The sequence below is a fragment of the Macadamia integrifolia genome, chromosome 10, assembly GCF_013358625.1.
Source record: "Macadamia integrifolia cultivar HAES 741 chromosome 10, SCU_Mint_v3, whole genome shotgun sequence".
Taxonomy (NCBI): domain Eukaryota; kingdom Viridiplantae; phylum Streptophyta; class Magnoliopsida; order Proteales; family Proteaceae; genus Macadamia; species Macadamia integrifolia.
The window spans coordinates 18,648,141-18,667,224 of NC_056566.1; the positions used below are offsets into that span (position 1 = coordinate 18,648,141).

At 38.2% G+C, this 19,084-nt stretch overlaps 1 protein-coding gene and 2 long non-coding RNA genes across 6 annotated transcripts; 2 read left to right on the plus strand and 1 right to left on the minus strand.

Moving 5' to 3' along the window:
- Positions 1 to 1,057: 1,057 nt before the first annotated feature.
- Positions 1,058 to 2,678, minus strand: LOC122090598 (UDP-glycosyltransferase 88F3-like). Its single transcript, XM_042660239.1, has one exon. It carries the CDS (start codon positions 2,059 to 2,061, stop codon positions 1,207 to 1,209), a length of 855 nt encoding a protein of 284 aa, XP_042516173.1. The 5' UTR covers positions 2,062 to 2,678; the 3' UTR covers positions 1,058 to 1,206.
- A 447-nt stretch (positions 2,679 to 3,125) lies between these two features.
- On the plus strand, positions 3,126 to 7,750 carry LOC122090600. Its single transcript, XR_006143686.1, has 5 exons — positions 3,126 to 3,583; positions 4,958 to 5,075; positions 6,822 to 7,052; positions 7,188 to 7,268; positions 7,383 to 7,750. It is a non-coding gene; the product is annotated as an uncharacterized LOC122090600 (long non-coding RNA).
- A 2,569-nt stretch (positions 7,751 to 10,319) lies between these two features.
- Positions 10,320 to 13,461, plus strand: LOC122090599. 4 transcript variants are annotated; one of them, XR_006143683.1, is made up of 2 exons: positions 10,320 to 11,386; positions 13,302 to 13,461. It is a non-coding gene; the product is annotated as an uncharacterized LOC122090599 (long non-coding RNA). The 4 variants fall into 4 exon arrangements; XR_006143685.1 differs by having other exon boundaries at positions 10,320 to 11,327; XR_006143682.1 differs by lacking the exon at positions 10,320 to 11,386 and adding an exon at positions 12,082 to 12,357.
- The last annotated feature ends 5,623 nt before the right edge of the window (positions 13,462 to 19,084 follow it).

Genomic DNA, 19,084 nt, shown 5'->3' on the forward strand with positions numbered 1-19,084 from the left:
AGCTAGTTCAGGGCTCCATTTGCTAGCCTCACGGATAATTTCATTACCTTCACGAGAAAGATCACGTCCCTCACTATGACCCTGTACACACACTTCTAGGACTACTCAATTAGCCATAGCACCCAATGCATCTCCCCAAGGGTGTTCTGAAATCCACAAAGATGAAAAACCCAAACTCTTTAGCTCGGTGTAACCCTTTATGAGTGCATCAAATTCTGCTACAAATTAGTTTTAAATCCCATTAACGAGAAGAGAACTATGCCCTCTTGATCATGAAGAACAGCTCAAGCACCCAACCTTTGGTGTTTCCTATCGAGTTCCCACCTACATTTAGTTTCACCCAACTATCTGTTGGTTTGCACCAGAAAATATCTAATACTGCTCGCATGCGCCTTAGAACAATAGGCAAACCCAACCTTCTAGATCACGTGACATCTGTTATAGATCTTACCACCCTGTCATGTTAAGAAGTACCACCCTAATATCCTTACATAAGGAAACATAGGTTTGATATACTAATCTTCTTTTCCCTTCATAGCATTGTCATATTTCTTTCTCTCCAAATACAAGTTGCATATTACAAGCACTAGACCTGCTGCCCATGGGGGTACAGACATGATGTGCAATTTCTCTTCCACCATTGAACAAACTCTACCATTGAAAGGTGTTGGCTCCATGAAATACCGAAGCAATCAATGAATCTTCTCTAGACATTCACTGAAAAGCTACATTCAATGAAGATTTTCATAAATGATTTTGTAGCCCCTTTGCATAAATCATATTTGAAGCCATTTGAACTCCTAACTGCAAAGTAGCTCATCATAGGTAACTTACCATGCATCAATTGCCGCTCAAAAGTAACTTGGCGAGGCTACAAATGACTCCCACACGATAGAGGCTCAAAGAACTTGATGGTTTCGATTCTAAAGTTCATTCTAGTCTAAAGTTGTCGTAAAGGACACCAAAGTTGTGAGACTCCAGATATAATGATCTTCCATCTAAAAATATGAAATTTTAATGGAATTTGCCACATTAAAAATATCCTTATCAAACTCGATTGAACAATGAAAAATTTCCATTGAAAATTCAAGATAAATTCAACCAGCATATTTGTATTATGAGACAAACTTGCTTTCAAATTAGATAACTCCTCAATCAAGCTCTCCGTAGATAACTCGGTTTGACATGGATGAAACGTTGGAGTTGTTAACTCCGTTCCCATGATTTGGCCAAATTGGTGAAGGCAGTTTTTGACGACCCGCCTTCAGCCCACGCAGCTAAGGCCTTCTCTCTGATCTCCCTACTTCGTTCTCTCATCTCTGCCCCCTCATCCGAGTCAATCAACGCTTTGATTCGCTTCTCAACCTCGGCAGCAACCACAATTCCGTCCTCCGCCGCCTCCATTGGCATCGCCAACTTCATGTCCTCCACCAAAACCTCCTTATTCACTTCCTGCTCCGCATAGAGCGGCCAAGCCAGCATGGGCACCCCAGCGCACACAGCTTCCAAAACCGAGTTCCACCAACAATGTGTCACAAAGCCACCCACCGATTCCCGACTCAGCACCTCTACCTGCGGCGCCCACGACTTCACCACCTGTCCCTTGTCTCTGGTCCGATCAAGAAACCCCTCCGGCATCACAGCGTCAAGATCGAAATCATCCGTGGCCGATAGGGAAGACCGTTTGCCACTATCCGTTGGAGGACTTCGCGCCACCCACAAGAACCTCTGGCCACTCCTCTCAAGCCCCTCGGCGATCTCTGAAATCTGCTTCGCCGGGAAAACCCCGCGGCTTCCAAAGCTCAAGAAAACAACGCTTCGACTCGTTTGCGCATCAAGCCACCGCAAGCAATTGGGCTCACTAGATTGATCTCTAGGTTCTACAACTAATGGTCCAATACAGAAATATGCGGGCGTTTTTTCTTCGACCACCTCGATAACTCTTGGCTCTAGTGCTTGAAAGGTGCTTGATATAATGCCCCTTGATTTGGTGAAATTGATTGACATATCCAATAACTCATCGTAGTACTCATTGTTCCGATCATGCAAAACCTGCGGCATCTGTGTAGCACGAATTGGGGGCAAGCCGGGATGTCGATAATAGTATTGCCAAGCTCCCTGAGGCTCTTGTCAGTTTGGTTATGAATCGTTGGGAGGAAAAGGAAGAAGGAGAGACAAGAGGCACCGCTCGGCACATAGAAGTAAAGAGGGATGTTGAGGTCCGTGGCAATAGTAAAGGCGGGGTTGCACAAGAAATCGATCACAAAGGCTACAATGGAGGAACTGTTGGTGATAGTTTTGGAGGGTGTGGAGGAGGTTCGGATTGTCGCGGCGGATGGTTTGGAAGATGGTGGTGGGGGACGAAGATTCAGGGTTGGGAAGAGCAGGGAAGGGGTGGAAAACGATTGAAGGGTCTGTATGAGAGACATGATCGATGTAAGAATCAACAGCGGGGACTTTGAATGAGTCGCCGGAGCAGAGGAGGACTATGAGGGAGAAGCGGTGGCCATAGCGGTGGATAATTAGTTTCCCCAGTTCAACCATGGAGACAATGGCTAAGGAGCTGGGTACGGATTGAAATCGTCTGTAATCCCGATCTCGTACAATTCTGTGCAATATCACCTTTCGACCGTGACACGTGTATTGATACTAATACAATGGCCCAGATCTGGTACAACTAATAAAACATTAAATCAGTGAAAAGACATTTAAATCAGATCTGGGCCATTGTATTGGTATCAATATACGTGTCACTACCTGAAGGTGGTATTGCATGGAATTGTACGAGATCGGAATTGCAGACGAATTTTTTCCAGCTAGGTATAGAACTATGGTGTCTCCCATTTTCTTTTCAAATCAGTTTTCTGAGAGGATGAGACGTGGAAGTACTTTCTTTCTTTCTTTAAAAAAAAAAAATAATAATAATAAAAAAAGGCAAAAGTTTTTCTGGTTGGCACTAAGCTAAACATATAACTGGTCGGGACTAATTTCATCCTTTGAAATGGAATCCTAAAATCCCAACCGTTCGTTACAATACCTGCCCCAATGTCTTTTTTGGTGGAAATACCTACCCAATACTGAGGACACTGTTAGCGACACTCCATCCTCTGTTCAAGCATATCATCTCCTGGCTTCTCACCACTTCAGCCGTCGAGCGAAGGCCATCCGTCGAGCGAAGACCAACTACGGATGGCCAGCGGCTCCGGTAAGGCCATGCCTTATCTCTCTCTTTCTCACATGGTACTCCTAGGTCTCGCTTTTTGGTCTCTCGACTCTCACCCCTGTTCTCTCTCTATCGGCATGTACCTGTTCCACAGACTCAATCGAGACTATTAGACCTTAGGTCCTTCTCCTCTTTTCCTCCTTTTTCTTTTCCCTATGATGTTTTGCCCACATATCTCTGATCAAACCATATCACAGTTTCAAGTTTTTTTACCAAAGGTGTAGATTGATTCTCTTTTTTTTTTTTTTTCTTTCCCATATTTTTTCATGGTGGACATGTCTTTGGAAGAATCGTAGCTCGGAGAGCATTTGGAAAACTTGCTTTCTTGACTCTAGAGATGATTCAGGGACTATTCATCAGGTATGCTTCTTTTTCTAATTGTTATTAAATTGTCAAACAATCTAAATTAGGCCCCCCAGCATCATTTTGTGTGTTAGTTCATGCTTTTCTCCTTCGTATGGATTATCTTAACCTAATCTCTTTCTAGGTATTCCCCTACTGCTACTGCTACTGCTACTGCTACCAATTCTTTATGTTTTATAGATTCTTGTGTATTGTCTTTAAACCTCTTATATTCTTCATAAGAACTAAGATCTACCCGTTCAAATTCATAAATTTTCCTAGCCAATTTAATTCTAGCCTCAACACAACCCCAACTGAAGCTGGTGGCTGTGTTGGAGTGCCAAACCCACTGTTGCCATGCCTTTCCCAAGCTTCTTCTGATAATTTTTCCTGATTTATCACCCTTGCATGTACCTTACATTTTCATGCTTTTGGCATGTCATTTAAATTGTGATGTGCACTTTTATGTCTTCTCCAATTGCTTTGGAACTTTACCTACACTAAGTTCTTATCTCATTATTACCTTTTAAGAGCACAGTTTTTTCAGACTTAATTGTTATGAGAGTCCTAGTTGGAAAAACAAAGATTTGAATGAAATATAGGAGCAGGTTGTGGTCTGATGAAGATGAACAGCACATTCAAGAAAGTAAAGAACTGAAGAATGGATTCAGGAACCAAGGAAAAAGTGAATTTGAATCGTAATTCAGAGAGGACGGAAAATTACAATACAAAACAACCTAGATCAGGATTGTAAACTCCCTTCAAAATAAAATAAAATTACAGTGCTGCATCATAAACATTCAAGGGAATGAAGAATATCCTAACTGGACCTAGCACGGACCCAAATTAGAAGGCTGTTTGTTGGCCTTCAAAACCTTGAACATCATTGCTTCAAAGATGTGTCATACTATTGTCAGGCCTTTGCAAATTGCAATGATCCATTTTAGGCTTGTTGTTCCCTTACTCTGCCACCTTCAGTTTGATATCCAGTCCATGTAATATAGCAAGCATGCAAATCAATTTACCCACTATACTTAATGGATGTTTTGACATTTTTCAATGTACCTCCATCGGTGCTATACATGAACAATTATTAAAGTGGAGCACACAAGTAGATACTATATGGGTGCCTCTGGAGTTCCTTTTTTATTTTTTATTTCTACTGGTTTATGTCTTACATTCAGTGTTTTGGTTTTCAAAAAAATGAGCATTGTCATCCTCTTTTCCTGAATCCGTTTTCGTATCTCTGTCAGGTCTTATGCACTAACCTCGTCTGATTCCTCCACTCTTCTACTGGTTCCTTTCCCTTTTTTTTTTTTTTTTGGTAGTTGGTACTCAAATGCATTTAATTGTTTCTTGCTGCCAGGGGCTGATTTTTCAGATCTAATGCAGGTGCCCATACAAGTTAACAAGTAGTTGGCATCCAGTGATGTATGAGGATAGTTGAACCTACAAAGTTGGCAGTACAGCCCCCTCTTTCAGATGGCTTCTTGTTCACAGAACTGGATAGGTAATTGAGGATGATATTAGAACAAAAACTTGCATTTTGTGTAGAATTGCCATATAAATCTTTAATCTTTGGGGGAGGCCCCTGTTTATTCTGTCTAAATCAATCCTTATGTCCTACACAGACTGAAGTTTGTTTACGTTGCTGTTATCTGTAACTGAAGTTTGTTTATGTTGTTTTTCCTTGATCCTTGGCAACCAACTCCATAAACTTCTCACAAAATTGATCTCAATTAGTTCTTTCATTGGCAATTATAACCACAAAACTAAAGGACTATCAGTAACCTCGGGTTTATTTTTTAATTCTTTATGCAGTAACCACAAAACATCTGCTTCGGCAATGTCCTTCGAAACAATTTTTTTTAGGGAACATTGTAGACTTTTGCAGCAGCAATGTAACCTAAGGATCCATCTTGTGTATGATGGAAACAATTAAATCAAAGCCAATCTGAGAGTTCTTCCAGAGGGATGGGATTTTAGGGAAAGAAAAGCGTTCTGTAAGGAAAAGAGCAAAGATGAATAAGCTCCAAGTCTTTGCTTGAGGGGATTGTTTGCGACCAAACAGTTTAATTGTCTGATAAAGTCTTCTGTTATTTGTTGATGTCCAAGTCTTTTTTGTATGTTTTATGAGATAATGTATTTGATACTTTGATGTGCTATGGGATAATCTTTTGGGACATAATAGGGGATCTAGTATGTAGCTATTATATTGTGTTTATTTCGGTTGTAGGGCTTCCTTTTGATAAAATCATTATCTACATGCTATTATTTTGTTTATTAGGTGATGTGCATATCTGTTGCATGGTGAATATATGGCTGTAGTTTGGTTCTCAGATTTTTAGGAAGGAACCATATTAAACACGTATTGTTTTGGCGTATATTTTTTTTTTCAATGGGATTTTTAAAAAGCATTATTACCGTCTAGTCTGTTTAATATTCTTAAGTCATATGTGGATGTATTCTTTTTTCTTTTTCTTTTTTTTTTTGGGGGCGGGTGGGGGGAGGAGGGATTGTACTCGAACTTACTATGGAATTATGCAATGCCTGCATGTCAATCACTTGAAAATGCAACCAAGCAATCAATTGCAAACAACGTAGGCTAGAGGCTTCTCTGTTAGTCAAGTGAGTCAAGTGATTGCAGCCCAGGGAATTCCAAAGTTTTCCCTACTTTTCTCTGTAAGTTCCTTTTCCTTTTCTTCTATTACTTCTTATCTAGGTTTGATGATGATGCTGGACTTGTGATTTGATCAGTTAGTATCCCCCTCTTTTTTGGGGGGGTTTCATTTTCATAATTTTCGATGTGTGATTATGGCCTATGAGAGGTACTAGGTCTGATGTGGTGAAGCCATTTCCCTACTTGCCAAATCATAAAATATGAGTTGCTGCCCTATCTCCCCCTTCCACATTCTTTTTTATCAAAGAAGCCTTGAGGTTCTTTTGTTTGTTACTAACCACTCCCTTTCACCTCAAGATGACTAGTAAAGAAAGCCAAAAACCATGCTTTACACATATGCATGCACATGCATTGCATTGTCCTTAACAGAAGGCTTTTTTAATTGTCATTCCTTTCTAAGCAGGTTTTGACTTCACTGTTTGCTGCTTTAAGAAATTTTTTTCTAGAGAAATGGTGGTTGGGCTTTTTGATTGATTAATGCAATCTTCTATAGTGATGTGTGAACATTACTTCTAAGCAATACTACCACTAAGCAATGTATGCTTCAATCTAACAAACTATTCTGAATCTTGATAGTTTACAAGCTTGTTGTATTGGATGATTACAATTGCAATGCTCAGTAAATTCAGCAACCCAATATCCCTGAGACTTGTAGTGGCTTGTCTTCATGGAGTGAGGACCATTTTTCTCTATTTTTATTGATCATCGTATCTTATGGAGATGGATAAAGCTGACTCAGTGGCAAGCAATCAAGGTGCCCATATTTTATTTCCACTCCTTCAAAGGAGTCTCCCAGATCCAAACAATGTAATCTCTCTGTCTCTGTTTCTGTCATGGTTATGTATTGCGAATATTCAAAAGCTAATTTGCTATACTATTACCTATAACAAAATATTTTAAATCTTTAAGCTATGCATTAATGGTTTAGCTTTGACAATGCAGACAGAGTTGACACACTGAAAGAATGGATCAGTAAGCTGGGGAAAAAAACTGGTAGATTCACACATGGAGTTTGTGAGCATGGTAATCGTCTTATTGTCAGTGTTGAATTATCTATTTTTTGTTCCTTTTTCTTTCTTCTCAAAACTAGTATTGCCATTGGTTAGAATAGTGAACAGTATTTGTTGGATGTTACAGTTAGATTGGGGCCCAAGGTATCTATAACTGTGAAGGGAAAATTGAGGTTGGGTGCCAGAGTTCTTCAAGAAGGTGGTGTTGAGAAGTTATTCAAGCAGATCTTCAAAAGTTGAAGGTAAAGATGACTATGCTGTATATAAATTGTCTGAGTATGATTCATTCAGTCTACAAAGAGGGGGGGTATACCCTTGGGTTAAATTGACTATGCTGAAGGTGTTGTAGAATTTTTAAATCAACAGTTGAACAACAATAAAATGGTACTTGGAGCATATGATGTGATTCTTGAATGTGCTTCTATTTGCGTAATCCTTGGTTTTGTGAAACTTCTCTTGGGTCATAAGTGTTTAGAATTGGACTTGATGGACATATTTCAATTCATGAAACCTATTTCACAATTACCTTTTATATTTGTGATAGCCTTGTTTGATGATTTTAGAGTGGGCTTTGTGATTACTCTCATTCTTCTTGTATGAGAGTCTTTAGCTCAAACTGGTAGAGCACTTGGGGATTACCAAGAGATGGTGGTTCAAATCCATCAAGACTCATTGAATTTTAATTGTCATGCAAATAACAATTATCATGTATGTTACACTTTAAACTCATTGTTTTTTGGTGATCATTACCCTCTCCCATGGCAATAAGGGTGTTAATCAATTCAGTTTCGGTTTAAACAGTGCAGTTCGATTCGGTTTGGTTCACATTTATTTGATTGATATCAAAACACACCATTTACTAAACGGTTGCACTTTCTGAAACCGCAACTGTTTAGTAAACGGTTTCGGTTCCATGATTTTTAAATGGTTTTGGTTTCACGGTTTTAAACGGTTTCGATTTCGTTTTATTCCATATGGTTTTTAAAGAGTTAGCAATAGGTTTGCTAGTTTATTCGCTTGTTTACTAAAATTTGCTTTTGGTGATAGACGATTCAATCTTGAGAATGTGAACTGCAAACCATTATGTTTTGTTAAAACAACCAAGCAACTAAGCCAAATAAAATATTATGTTGATAAAGTGAAATGCAAACAAAACTACTAATGAACACCGGTAGTAGTGGTGGATGATGCTAAAGTAAAAGTAGAAGGCTCTGAAAACACATCTTCCAAGGCTTCAAATAATTCCTCTCCATCCATCTCAGCTATATAAAGAAAGAAAATAATTACTTAGAATATGATACTAATGTCCAAAGAATTTCATATGAGGTTAAAAGATAAAATATTATCTCCAAAAGTTGTTTACTTAATCATTATACGGGTTAATCGAATCGGTTTGACAGTTTAAACGGTTATGTTTTTCACGAGTTCAATTTGATTTGAAACCATCGAGTTAAATGATTAAAACTAATTTGACCCGTTTAGCTAATCGGCCTGAAACTTGAGACCAGAACCGAACCATTTACTAAATGGTTTTGCGGTTTTGACTTAAACGGATCGATTCGGTTTCGATTTCGGTTTCAAATTCACATCTTTACATGGCATGTTGCAAGCTCAAGGACCAGTACTTAAAGCTTTCACCTTATGACCCAAATAACTATAAGATAAATAGTTGTAGGATCCTAGATTCATTGTTGTATTTTGTCATGAATAGAGCCAAAATAAACATAAAAAGGGTGTTCTTTTGCCAGCGTTGATAATCATTTAACAAATTAAATATCATCGTTGATATTATCTTATCAAACAAGAAAATCCACAGCAACCTCTATTGATGTGGATTCATATTCTAAAACTAGAATCAGATCACATATAGGTCCATTCAGATATTCAATAATTCAATCGTAATAATCAACGGTAGATTTATAATTAATGTAAGATTTTAAATTGGATTGCAAAATTATAACTAAATATATTTAAAAAGGCTAATGGATAGGAACAAGAGGGTGAACACATAAGGTATTTGGTTAATAGATTTAGGACAAGCTTGAAATGAAGTTAAATAAAAGATATTAGGTAATAAAGGAGAGCGTGAGGGAGAATATGAAAAGAGGGGTTGAAATTAATAAAATAAGAAAGGGAGACGCGTGTCATCTACCTTTATCTCAAAATCAAGAAACATATGAAAAGGGAGAAGTGCCATTTTGAATTTTGAGGTTAAGTTTTTTTTTTTTTTTTTTTAATCCCAAACTAAACGTATTAATAAGAATGAAACGTATTATACGCATATGATATGGGTACCTATTGAATATGTGTATATTACAAATTTTTTGGGTTGATTATGACTTTTTTATTGAAACGTTTGGGCACGACAAAATCCACGTATTATTCGTGAATTTACTAACTATGGGTATAAGTGTACGTGGGTATAAGGTAAGGGTTTAGAGTGTAAATGTGTAAGGGTATAAGGTATAGGGCATGGGATATGGAATATTATGTATTGGATATAGGGTAATGGGCCACTCAAATTAATATTCCAAGGTGACTCATAAGAGAGATATAATAAAGGGCAGAGAATGGACAAGTCGTTAGCTTGCTAGTAACAGGTAGAGATTCATTTATAGTTTAACCATTCAGCTTGGCCACATCAACCCTCTGAAGGAATCGAGCTAGGTTCACACCAAAATTGATATGAGTTTATTAGATCGTGTTTTGGGTTGGGGGTTTGTGAGACTGAAACAAAATTGGTACACATTGTAATCAATAAGACATCGAATTGAACTTTAAAATTTGGATCAAAACTGATAATGACTTGAAATTCGTTAAAAATAAATTTCCCCCCCCCCCTTACTTTTGAATATATTTATATGGTAAAATGAAAACCAAAAGGTAGGCCAAACCAAATAATCAAATCGATAGTAAACTGATAGAAAACCAAAATCAAACCAAAACCCAACTGATGCGGTAAAAATTGACTGAATGATCTTCCTTGCAGCTCCTGATGCTCCAGTAGACCTGCACAAAAGAAAAGGCAGGGGAGAGCTGGGCTGAACCGACGGGGGACTCTTCGATGCCTATGTCAGATCTTTCCATAGTAGACACTCAAGAGAGTATTCAATCAAAATAAGTGATTGATCCTGATAATGGGATCTTACCTTGGTATTTATAGGCTGTCGTGGAGAGTCCTGCTAGGTGTGGGGTCCTTAAGGACAAGGGCTCTCTGATATCAGAAATATTCCAGATCCTAGGGCATATTCTAGGAATATTTCCCTCTTATCTCGGAGGTGCAAGTCGTGAGAGGGGTGGATGCCTCTAATGACGTTCAGTGGATAGAGTCCTACCCTTGTGATCAGGGTTACGTTCCTTGAATGTAGGAGTGGATGTGTGTACGTTTTTGGGCATCTAGCTTGGTGTGCCCGGGCAGAGGTGACAATACCGAGGTGGCAGCTCGGCATAATGAGGGACCGAGGTGGTAGCTCGGCATGACGAGGGACCCATGTGGTAACTCGGCATGACGAGGGACTGAGGTGGCTGCCCGGCATGGATTGGGACCTAAGTGGCTGCTCGGCATGATTGGGATCAAGTTGGCAGCTCGGCATGATATGGGATCGAGGTGGCTGTTCGGCCTGGATAGAGACCGAGGCGGCAGGTCGGCCTACATAGCTTCAGATGTGTTGAGGTGAGGACATATTTGACCTCATCACCAACCAAAACTGATATATCCTTATTGATTCATGTTTGATTTCACTCATTCTCCCATATAAACCAATGAAATCGAACCAAAATCGGTCCAAAATTGACACCGCTTAGAGAAGCAATGTGTCATCGATCATGTGCGACTAATGTCTTTTAGTACAACTCGCTATATTTCATTTTGGTGGATGAAATTTTTTCAATCATATGCATGCCTCTTTAGGCGGGAATGGATTTTGTAAATGCCTCTATAGGTGGGAACGGAGAAATTTCCAATCCCTCGATAGAGTATAGACGAAGAAAAAAATGGGAGAGAATAGAAAGAGTGGGGGGAGAGTGAGTGCATAGGAGCAGGGAAAGAGAGGGGGCCTGGGAGGCAGAAAAGGTTTACAGAAACAGGGAGAGTGAGTGGGAGCAGAGAAGGAGCGAGGCAAAGAGACGAAGGTAGGGAGAGAACATTGTGAATGGGAGAGAAGGAATAGTGGGAGATTGAAAGTGAGTGTATGGTATCTCCCTTCAGTCATCCTCCATTATCTTTCTCCCTCCTCTCCCTTCCCATCTCGTCAAAATCTAACACCTTCTTCTGAGCTCATCAATTTTCTTCCCGACCACAAACCCCTGTTATCTAAATCCATACACCGACTCGTCGACTCTCGTCAACCAGCTCCTCCATCTCTCTCCTTCATTCTCATCTCGTCAACCCTAACGCCTCATTTCTAGATCTCATCTCATTTTTATTTTATTTTTTGTGTTAAATGGGTTCCACCTGATGTTTTGGGTTCATTCGCAGCCAGAAAGGGAAGAAGATCCAGAACTACAATAAGACTGGATACACCTAGTACTATTCTTGTGTTACAATGGCTATATTGTTACAGGTTATTATATCATGGGAGGTGCGCGTTCTCACAAATAGGAGGTGCTTATGTTCTTTGGAAAGATGATGGATGAGGCCTATTTTTTAGATCTGCCAAGTGGCTTGCTAATGTTCTCACCCTACTTCAGGTATGCAGATTGTTTGTCTTGTTTAACATGTTCATTTTCTCTCCCTGAATGATACATCTACTATGACTTTATTTCAAATTGAAAATTTGTTGCGATTTTGCAGGGATAGGTTTAAGGACGCATGTCAAGGAGTTCATTTGTTGCAGGAACAGGTTTAATTAATTCCCTTTAAACGACCACTTTTTTTCCTTTCTCTTGCTCTCTCATAGGATCATGTGTTCCATGACATCGAAGTGTCTCTAGCTCATTGCTTTGATGACTTCTTCCCCCTTAGAGTTGAATATCTGACTTTTCTCTATCTGCTTCTCCTACTTGTTATGCAGAAAGCTGCCATCAAAAAGATAGATGTGCAAGCATCGAGAGAGTTCCTTGTGTAATTGAAGGTTCTCACGCATGTTCATCACTTGACCCTGGTATTGTTTTTTCCTGAAAGGAAGTCTAGTGTTTTTGGTTAGACATGATCATGTATTTGAATACTATTTCAGTCGAAGATTCATCTATTATATTATCTTCAACATTTTATGCTTTCATCATTGAGAAAAATTTCCTTACATACTTGATTATTCATTTTTACACCTGAGAGGTTTTGTCGTCAAATATCAAGTCCTTGTGTCTAGGTGATAATCTCCATGTTCAACAACAGTAGTAGCTAAGGAGTTCCGGAAGCTTGTCACCATGGTTGACGAGAGAATAGAAAAATGTATATTCATATGTGACTACCCAACTAGATGAATCAAATACCTTGGCTAATCAATTGCAATTGCTTCCATTTACTTTCTTAGTGAATTATGAATTTAATTTAGTGACCAGCCTGTCTTACTGGGTCAATTTAGTATCCTTGGTTTAATCAAATCTTAAGGGCAACCGGTAACCTTGTAATGCTTTTGGTTTAGCTCATTAGCTTAGATTTCATTGAAAAGCAATCAATACTATTTTTTTATCCACAACAATCAGTATTTTGTGGTATTGTTGCTTCTTTAATATGCATTAGAGTGAAGCTATTAGAGGTGTTTTTTCTTGTTTGTGAATGTTTAGAACTTGCTCCACCAAATTAAAAAAACAATGTTTAGAACTTGCCACTTGGTTTGTGTAGTTGGAATGCACCACTTGTCACTTCTCTTTTAGAAGCTGGTAGCTTCTAAGATTCTTACCATCCCACTTCTCTAGGGTTGATTTTGAGGACCCCATCTTCTGCCATTGCTCAACCGGTAACCTTGTAATGCCATGCTCCAGAGTACTTAAATTGTGAAAGGATCTTGAACCCAGAGGTTCACTATATTTTACAATTTTCACCATATATGAAAAAGCTTCTATATGATATTAGAGAGACTAATGTAGGTTTTTTTCATTGTTTCAGGGTGAAACTAGTCAATGGGAGACTATAACATTTAGCTCTCAAAATGCATCAAATAATGATTGGATTGCAGTTTTTTCTCCAGCAAGTACTGTAAAGTAAGAAATACATGATACATCTTCAGTATTGAATCTAGCTTTCCTTAATTAGAAATGTTGATACATGATGGGATCTTTTAAATGACTATTGTGCTAGAGAATTCATTTTCTGTTTCTCATATTTAATATTTTAATGTTCCTGAATTAATAGAAAGTTCCTGGTACTGAAATTTCTAGTGGTTCCACACGTCCTTCACCATATGGGAAACTTGTACCTCTACCGTGTTCTGATCCCATTAAGGTTTCTGCTTCCCTAGCCTCTATCAGTATGGTTCCAATGCAAAACTACCCATTGGTTGAAATGTTGCTACTATCATCTAATGGGTGGTTTTGGCTTTGAAGTATTGGAAGAACTTATGGTTCTTGTGTAAATGTAACCTAGAATTATTTTTGTTCTTGTGCAGTACCAATATAATTACTCCACTCCAAACTGCAGCAAAATAGGAAATGGAACTGTCATTTTTATTGATCAACCAGAGAGCAGATTTCACTTTTGCACTATTTTCTGGTGGAATTTCCAATGAATGCCTCATAAGACTTTGGTGATCTCGAAGTCAATGCATCATTATTCCCTGATTCGATCAAATGATATAAAACCATATGTCGTTACATGTTTTATTTTCCCTGGGAATTTGTTTCACATCTCATCTTCAAATGTTCCAATTAGTATCCTTTTCACGCAACAAAGTGTTCATAATCATTCAAAACAAGATCAAATTTAATTTTAGTGGATGCCATAATCCATTAGTATCCTTTTTATGCAACAAATGTGTTCATAATCATTCAAAACAAGATAAAATTTAACTTCAGTGGATGTCTACTATATTTTTGGACCACATCCTTCAATTCATTTATATTGTTTTTAGCTTCTTTATTGTTCTATGGTCCTTGATAAATATATCTTCTAGCTAGTTCTGTAATTGGAATGGATGAGTTGTATTTGCTATCTCATTAACTCAAGGAGTTTTTTGGAAGTTGTTTTTGGCAATTCCCTTGTTGTGGCAGCTGTCTTTCAAAGATTGTGGAGCCTGTCACTCACCATTATTGATATATATGACCTTCTAGTAAAAAGATGCTTGAGGAATTCTCAAATTGACAGTTTGTTCACCATTGGAGATGGGGTAAGAAAAACCATTGCTTTCCAATCTACCAATGTAAGGATATCTATTTTGTGCTCTTCATGCTGTCAAAGAAAATCCTCAGTCTACTCTGTGTCTGAATGTTTATTGAAGAATGAGCCCATTTGGTCCGTTGACTTACCTTGAGAATTTTATCAAACTGATGTCTTAGTTTTGTGCCCTAATCTTGGCAAAAATTTTAGATGGCATTCACATTCAGTAGTGAATTAATTCCACTTGAGAGCACAACCCTTACCTTTCTTTGTATATTTTAATATAGTAAATGCCATTTTGTTGGTCATTTTTTGGAAAGAATTACAGTTGATCTCTTTATTTACACTTTTCCATCTGATAATGCTGATGCAGGGGGCTAGGAAGCTTGGTTAGGCCATTGGGATTGGATTGTGAACATTGGTTCAACACAACAGAATATGGAAAGATCCCTGGAGATGATTCAGCAGACATCTGATCATTTTTTTTTTTTTTCAAAAGGTAAATTTATATTCAGTTTATTAGCTTATTTTGGTATGAAATGGAAACTCTGAGTGTATGCAACTCTTAGGTTGATAATGTTTACTTCTTAAATGCACACTAGCTAATCGCTATTTGTCTACATGATCGTATTACTCTGTCTAGGTTTGTATTGGGTAGTTGGTTTTCTTGCTTTGTGAAAGATGACACCAAAATTCTTTCAATGCCTTGGAAAAGTTAGAAGATTGTGTGCTCATTTTTTAATAGATATTTGAAATTCAAAATTAAAATGAAAAAATGAAAACATTGATGAAAATGAATGTAACTATAAGCCTGCCAAACTGGAAAAAAAAATGTGAATCCTACCAAAAAAGAATGTAAGGGAGTTGATAGCTGCAATTGATTTTATGGGAGGCAACTGGAATCTTTCTTCTTCTTCCCTTTTATAATTTTGCTTGCTTGCTAGCTTGAGTCGGGTCCTCGTTACACCTCCAAATTCTTTTCTTACATTTTTAAACGACAAAAGTAGGGAGACACTCTTGGGCTACATAGTCACACTTAGAGAGAGTTTTTTGAAATTAGGGTGGAATTTGGTATTCATTATGGTTTTCAAAAACCTGGACTGAGAAAGGGCTCAAAAGATAGACTAGAAAGGAGAAAAGAGAGGGGGAGGGGAAGACTAGCTTCCTGATACTTTTGAGCATCTCATATGCTGATTTTTGAAAGCATAACAAATTGTAGAGATGCACCACACTTCGCGATGTGGACAGTGTGCTTACTACCAACACGGTAGCCATGGAGATTAAAAAAAAAAAAATGTAGATGTTCTCGTGTTCTAGTATTCCCCTGAACCTAATGTCTTACAAGAAAAAAAATATTGTGATTACTGAAGATTGTTTGAACCTAATATAGTGTTCTGGCCCTACATATCTAATTGCTTAGATTTTGTTGTGGATCCTATATGCTGGGATACCTTTCATTTATTTTGGCCTCCCTATTTGGGTCAACATTAAAAAATGCCAACCCAATGGAATCTAGTGAGTGAAGAAGTTGAGGATCACCAAGTGATATTGTAGTAAACGTATTTGTCTTTGGGTGGTTGCCTTGGTTGAGAGGGTTCTTGTCAATTTACTTACAAGGTACAAGCAAGTGATGGGGTTACAATGTTACAAGCTTCATGGATGTACTTCTAGAGTAATGTAGTGTACCACCACCTTAATTGTGAATGTACTTCAAATAGTATTATTTGAGTCTAATAACTAGCCTTTGCAATACTCAAGTAATTGTGCATGATGCAAAAACTTGTCACCAACTATAGAGTAGGTGGAGAGCCCATATTTCCAAGGACTAGTCACTCTCATGTATACTAGCATTTATGACTTGAGGGAGGATTTGGTTATTAGTTGTACATACTAACACTCCCTCAGAATCCTTTTTTTTTGGTAAAACTCCCTTAGAATCTTGAATGACCAACCCAATGGCAACATGTCAACCAACAACCAATGAATGGGTGGAGAGCCCATATTGCAAAGGACATCCACTCTCATGTATACTAGCATTTATGACTTGAGTGAGGATTTGCTTATTAGTTGTACATACTAACACTCCCTTAGAATATCGAATGACCAACCCAATGACAACATGTCAACCAACAATCAATGAATGTGTTTTAGAGCCCATATTGCCAAGGACTAGTCACTCTCATGTATACTAGCATTTATGACTTGAGTGAGAAGGTTCCTAAGAAGAAGTCCCCTTCTAAGTTATCACTCATTTCTTATATATATATATATATATATGTATTACTTAGTCTTATTGATTCAAAGCCCCTTAAGAATTCCAATTGAAAATAGCACTAGAGAAATGTCTTCCACTTCTATTATTGAGAAGGTTCCTAAGAAGAAGTCCTCTTCTAAGTGTGAGGAAGAATCACCTCTAAAGAAAAAAAGATCATCTCACCCAAAAGCTTCCCCTAGCCATGAAGAGGAGGTCTCTCACCCAAAAGCCTCTCCTAACCATGAAGAGGAGGCCTTTCACACAAAAGCCTCTCCTAACCATGAAGAGAAGTCGAAGATGAGGCCTCTTCATTCAAGAACGGGCAAGGAGAAGATGCAGTCCAAGATTGAGAAGTTCAATAAGAGGTTGGATCCACTAGGGAAGATGAATGAGACTATTGAACAAGTGGTTGATCCGGTCACTCCGACCGAAGCTCCAACTCCGGACCCATTGAAAGGGGGAATTCTTCACTTAAGCCAATATATGTGGTAGACCCAAAATCACCCCCTAAATCTCCCATTTACATCAACCTTTCAGATATTTATGATGAAGAAGTGGATGGTGCACTTATATTCCATCCTACTTTATACAATGATGGTTGTGGTGAAAGTGGAGGAGGTGGAGTGAGTGGTGATGAACATGAGGAGTGAGCATGTCACAACAATCCTCTCTTTTTTTGGTCTCTACAGATTTTGGCACACCAAACTCTGTTTTTAGTTGTTTTATCTAGTTCTCTTCTTCTACCTTGCTTGAATGATCATGTAATGCCTTTTTTTTTTAGGTCTTTTTATGTAATGCTTTGTTTCATTGTTTTCACCTTTGATGCTAAAGGAGAGAAACTAGCTCTATAGCTTTATGTGCAATCCTGTAAGCTGGTTTTGGAAAGTTCTAAAAAATGCTCCTGTTCCTTTCTTACCAAATGGAATGAGCAATAGGTTCGGTTGACATATATTTGTGGCTTAATAATTTGCAACTGGAGATTTCATAATTGGTAATTTATAAGCACCATATAGTAATAAAAGGACCGGTTAAAAAGGAAGATAAATAGAATACCCTCCAAACCCAGCTTTCATGTCCATCACATTTCTTAGTTTCATTTTTTTCCAACGAAAAGAACGAGCATAACCTCTTATTATATCATTCCAGTAGTTAGACTCTGCCTTGAAGAGTTCTTTTCTAAATATGTAGGCATCCATTTGTATGGTTTGAAGCCTATCTGGTGGATTCTGCAGGCGTGTGGGCCACAATGAAACATTTGCTCCATTTCCATTCTCTGGTGATCGAGTGATGCATGCCTTCAGACCAACGAATGATGGCCTAGGCCTGACTTGGGTTTGGTTGGCTTGAGACACAGTCAGGTCACCAGGGTTCAGGTCAACCCATTAGGAGGGATGCAGCATATGGCAAGAATTAGCATCGAGAATCAAAGAACCAATAAATTTCAATTTCAACCCATTAGGGGATTGCTATTTGATACCACATTCCTTGACACCAAAGTAAATCAAAAACTGAATACTCACTACACACTAGGCTGTTGTTCCAAGGGATATACTGCCTCACAAGTTCCACACTCAATCTCATTAAGATCCAAAATGTTTGGCCAGCTTGAACCCACTTAATCTTTGGTTCTTTGAATCATAATGTTGCTTCTTTACAAATAAGACGGTTCCTATTAAATTAACTAGGGGTGGATAAACAATTGAAGTCAGCCGATCTTGAGTTGACTTCCACTTTCTTCAAATGAAGTAATCTGATTACCATTTGATGCCAAAAAAATTCTTTAAGGTGGGTTAGCGTACAGGTTACTTGTTACGAAGAATAAAGAGGTTGCTAAATTAAACAAAAATCAATGAATAATAGAAAAATAGAGCCATTATTGAGCAGCAGAAATCTAGAATTGCAAAAAGATAGCACAACTGAACTAAATATAGTAGAAAAAAATCTGCTATTACACATAATGAGGTGAAAAACTTGAAGATCAATTCAGGGGCAGGGGAGTTGTACTTTAAAAACAGAAGCACGAGAGATGTATGATACTCAGACTCACGAATTGCATTTCAAAAGAATATCTGGTGGCCATCAAGTGATTCAAAACTAGGAAACAATCACCTCTTAGAAGTCAGTTGCTTTGATTAAGATAGTTCCAACCTTGAGCTTCAATGTCTCACTAAGACCTCAAATCCTGAAGATAGTGACTCACTTGCTGAGCCCCAATAAACATAGATGTTCGAATTGTTAGAGAGAGTAAACCTATTAAGCCTTCATTAAGTATTTGGTATCAACACAAACTGTCGGCCAGACTCGTACTAGACGTGCAGAGAAA

Bases quoted from the DNA above. Each gene is read 5' to 3' on its own strand.
- LOC122090598 (XM_042660239.1), bottom strand. From the start codon at position 2,061: ATGCCGCAGGTTTTGCATGATCGGAACAATGAGTACTACGATGAGTTA.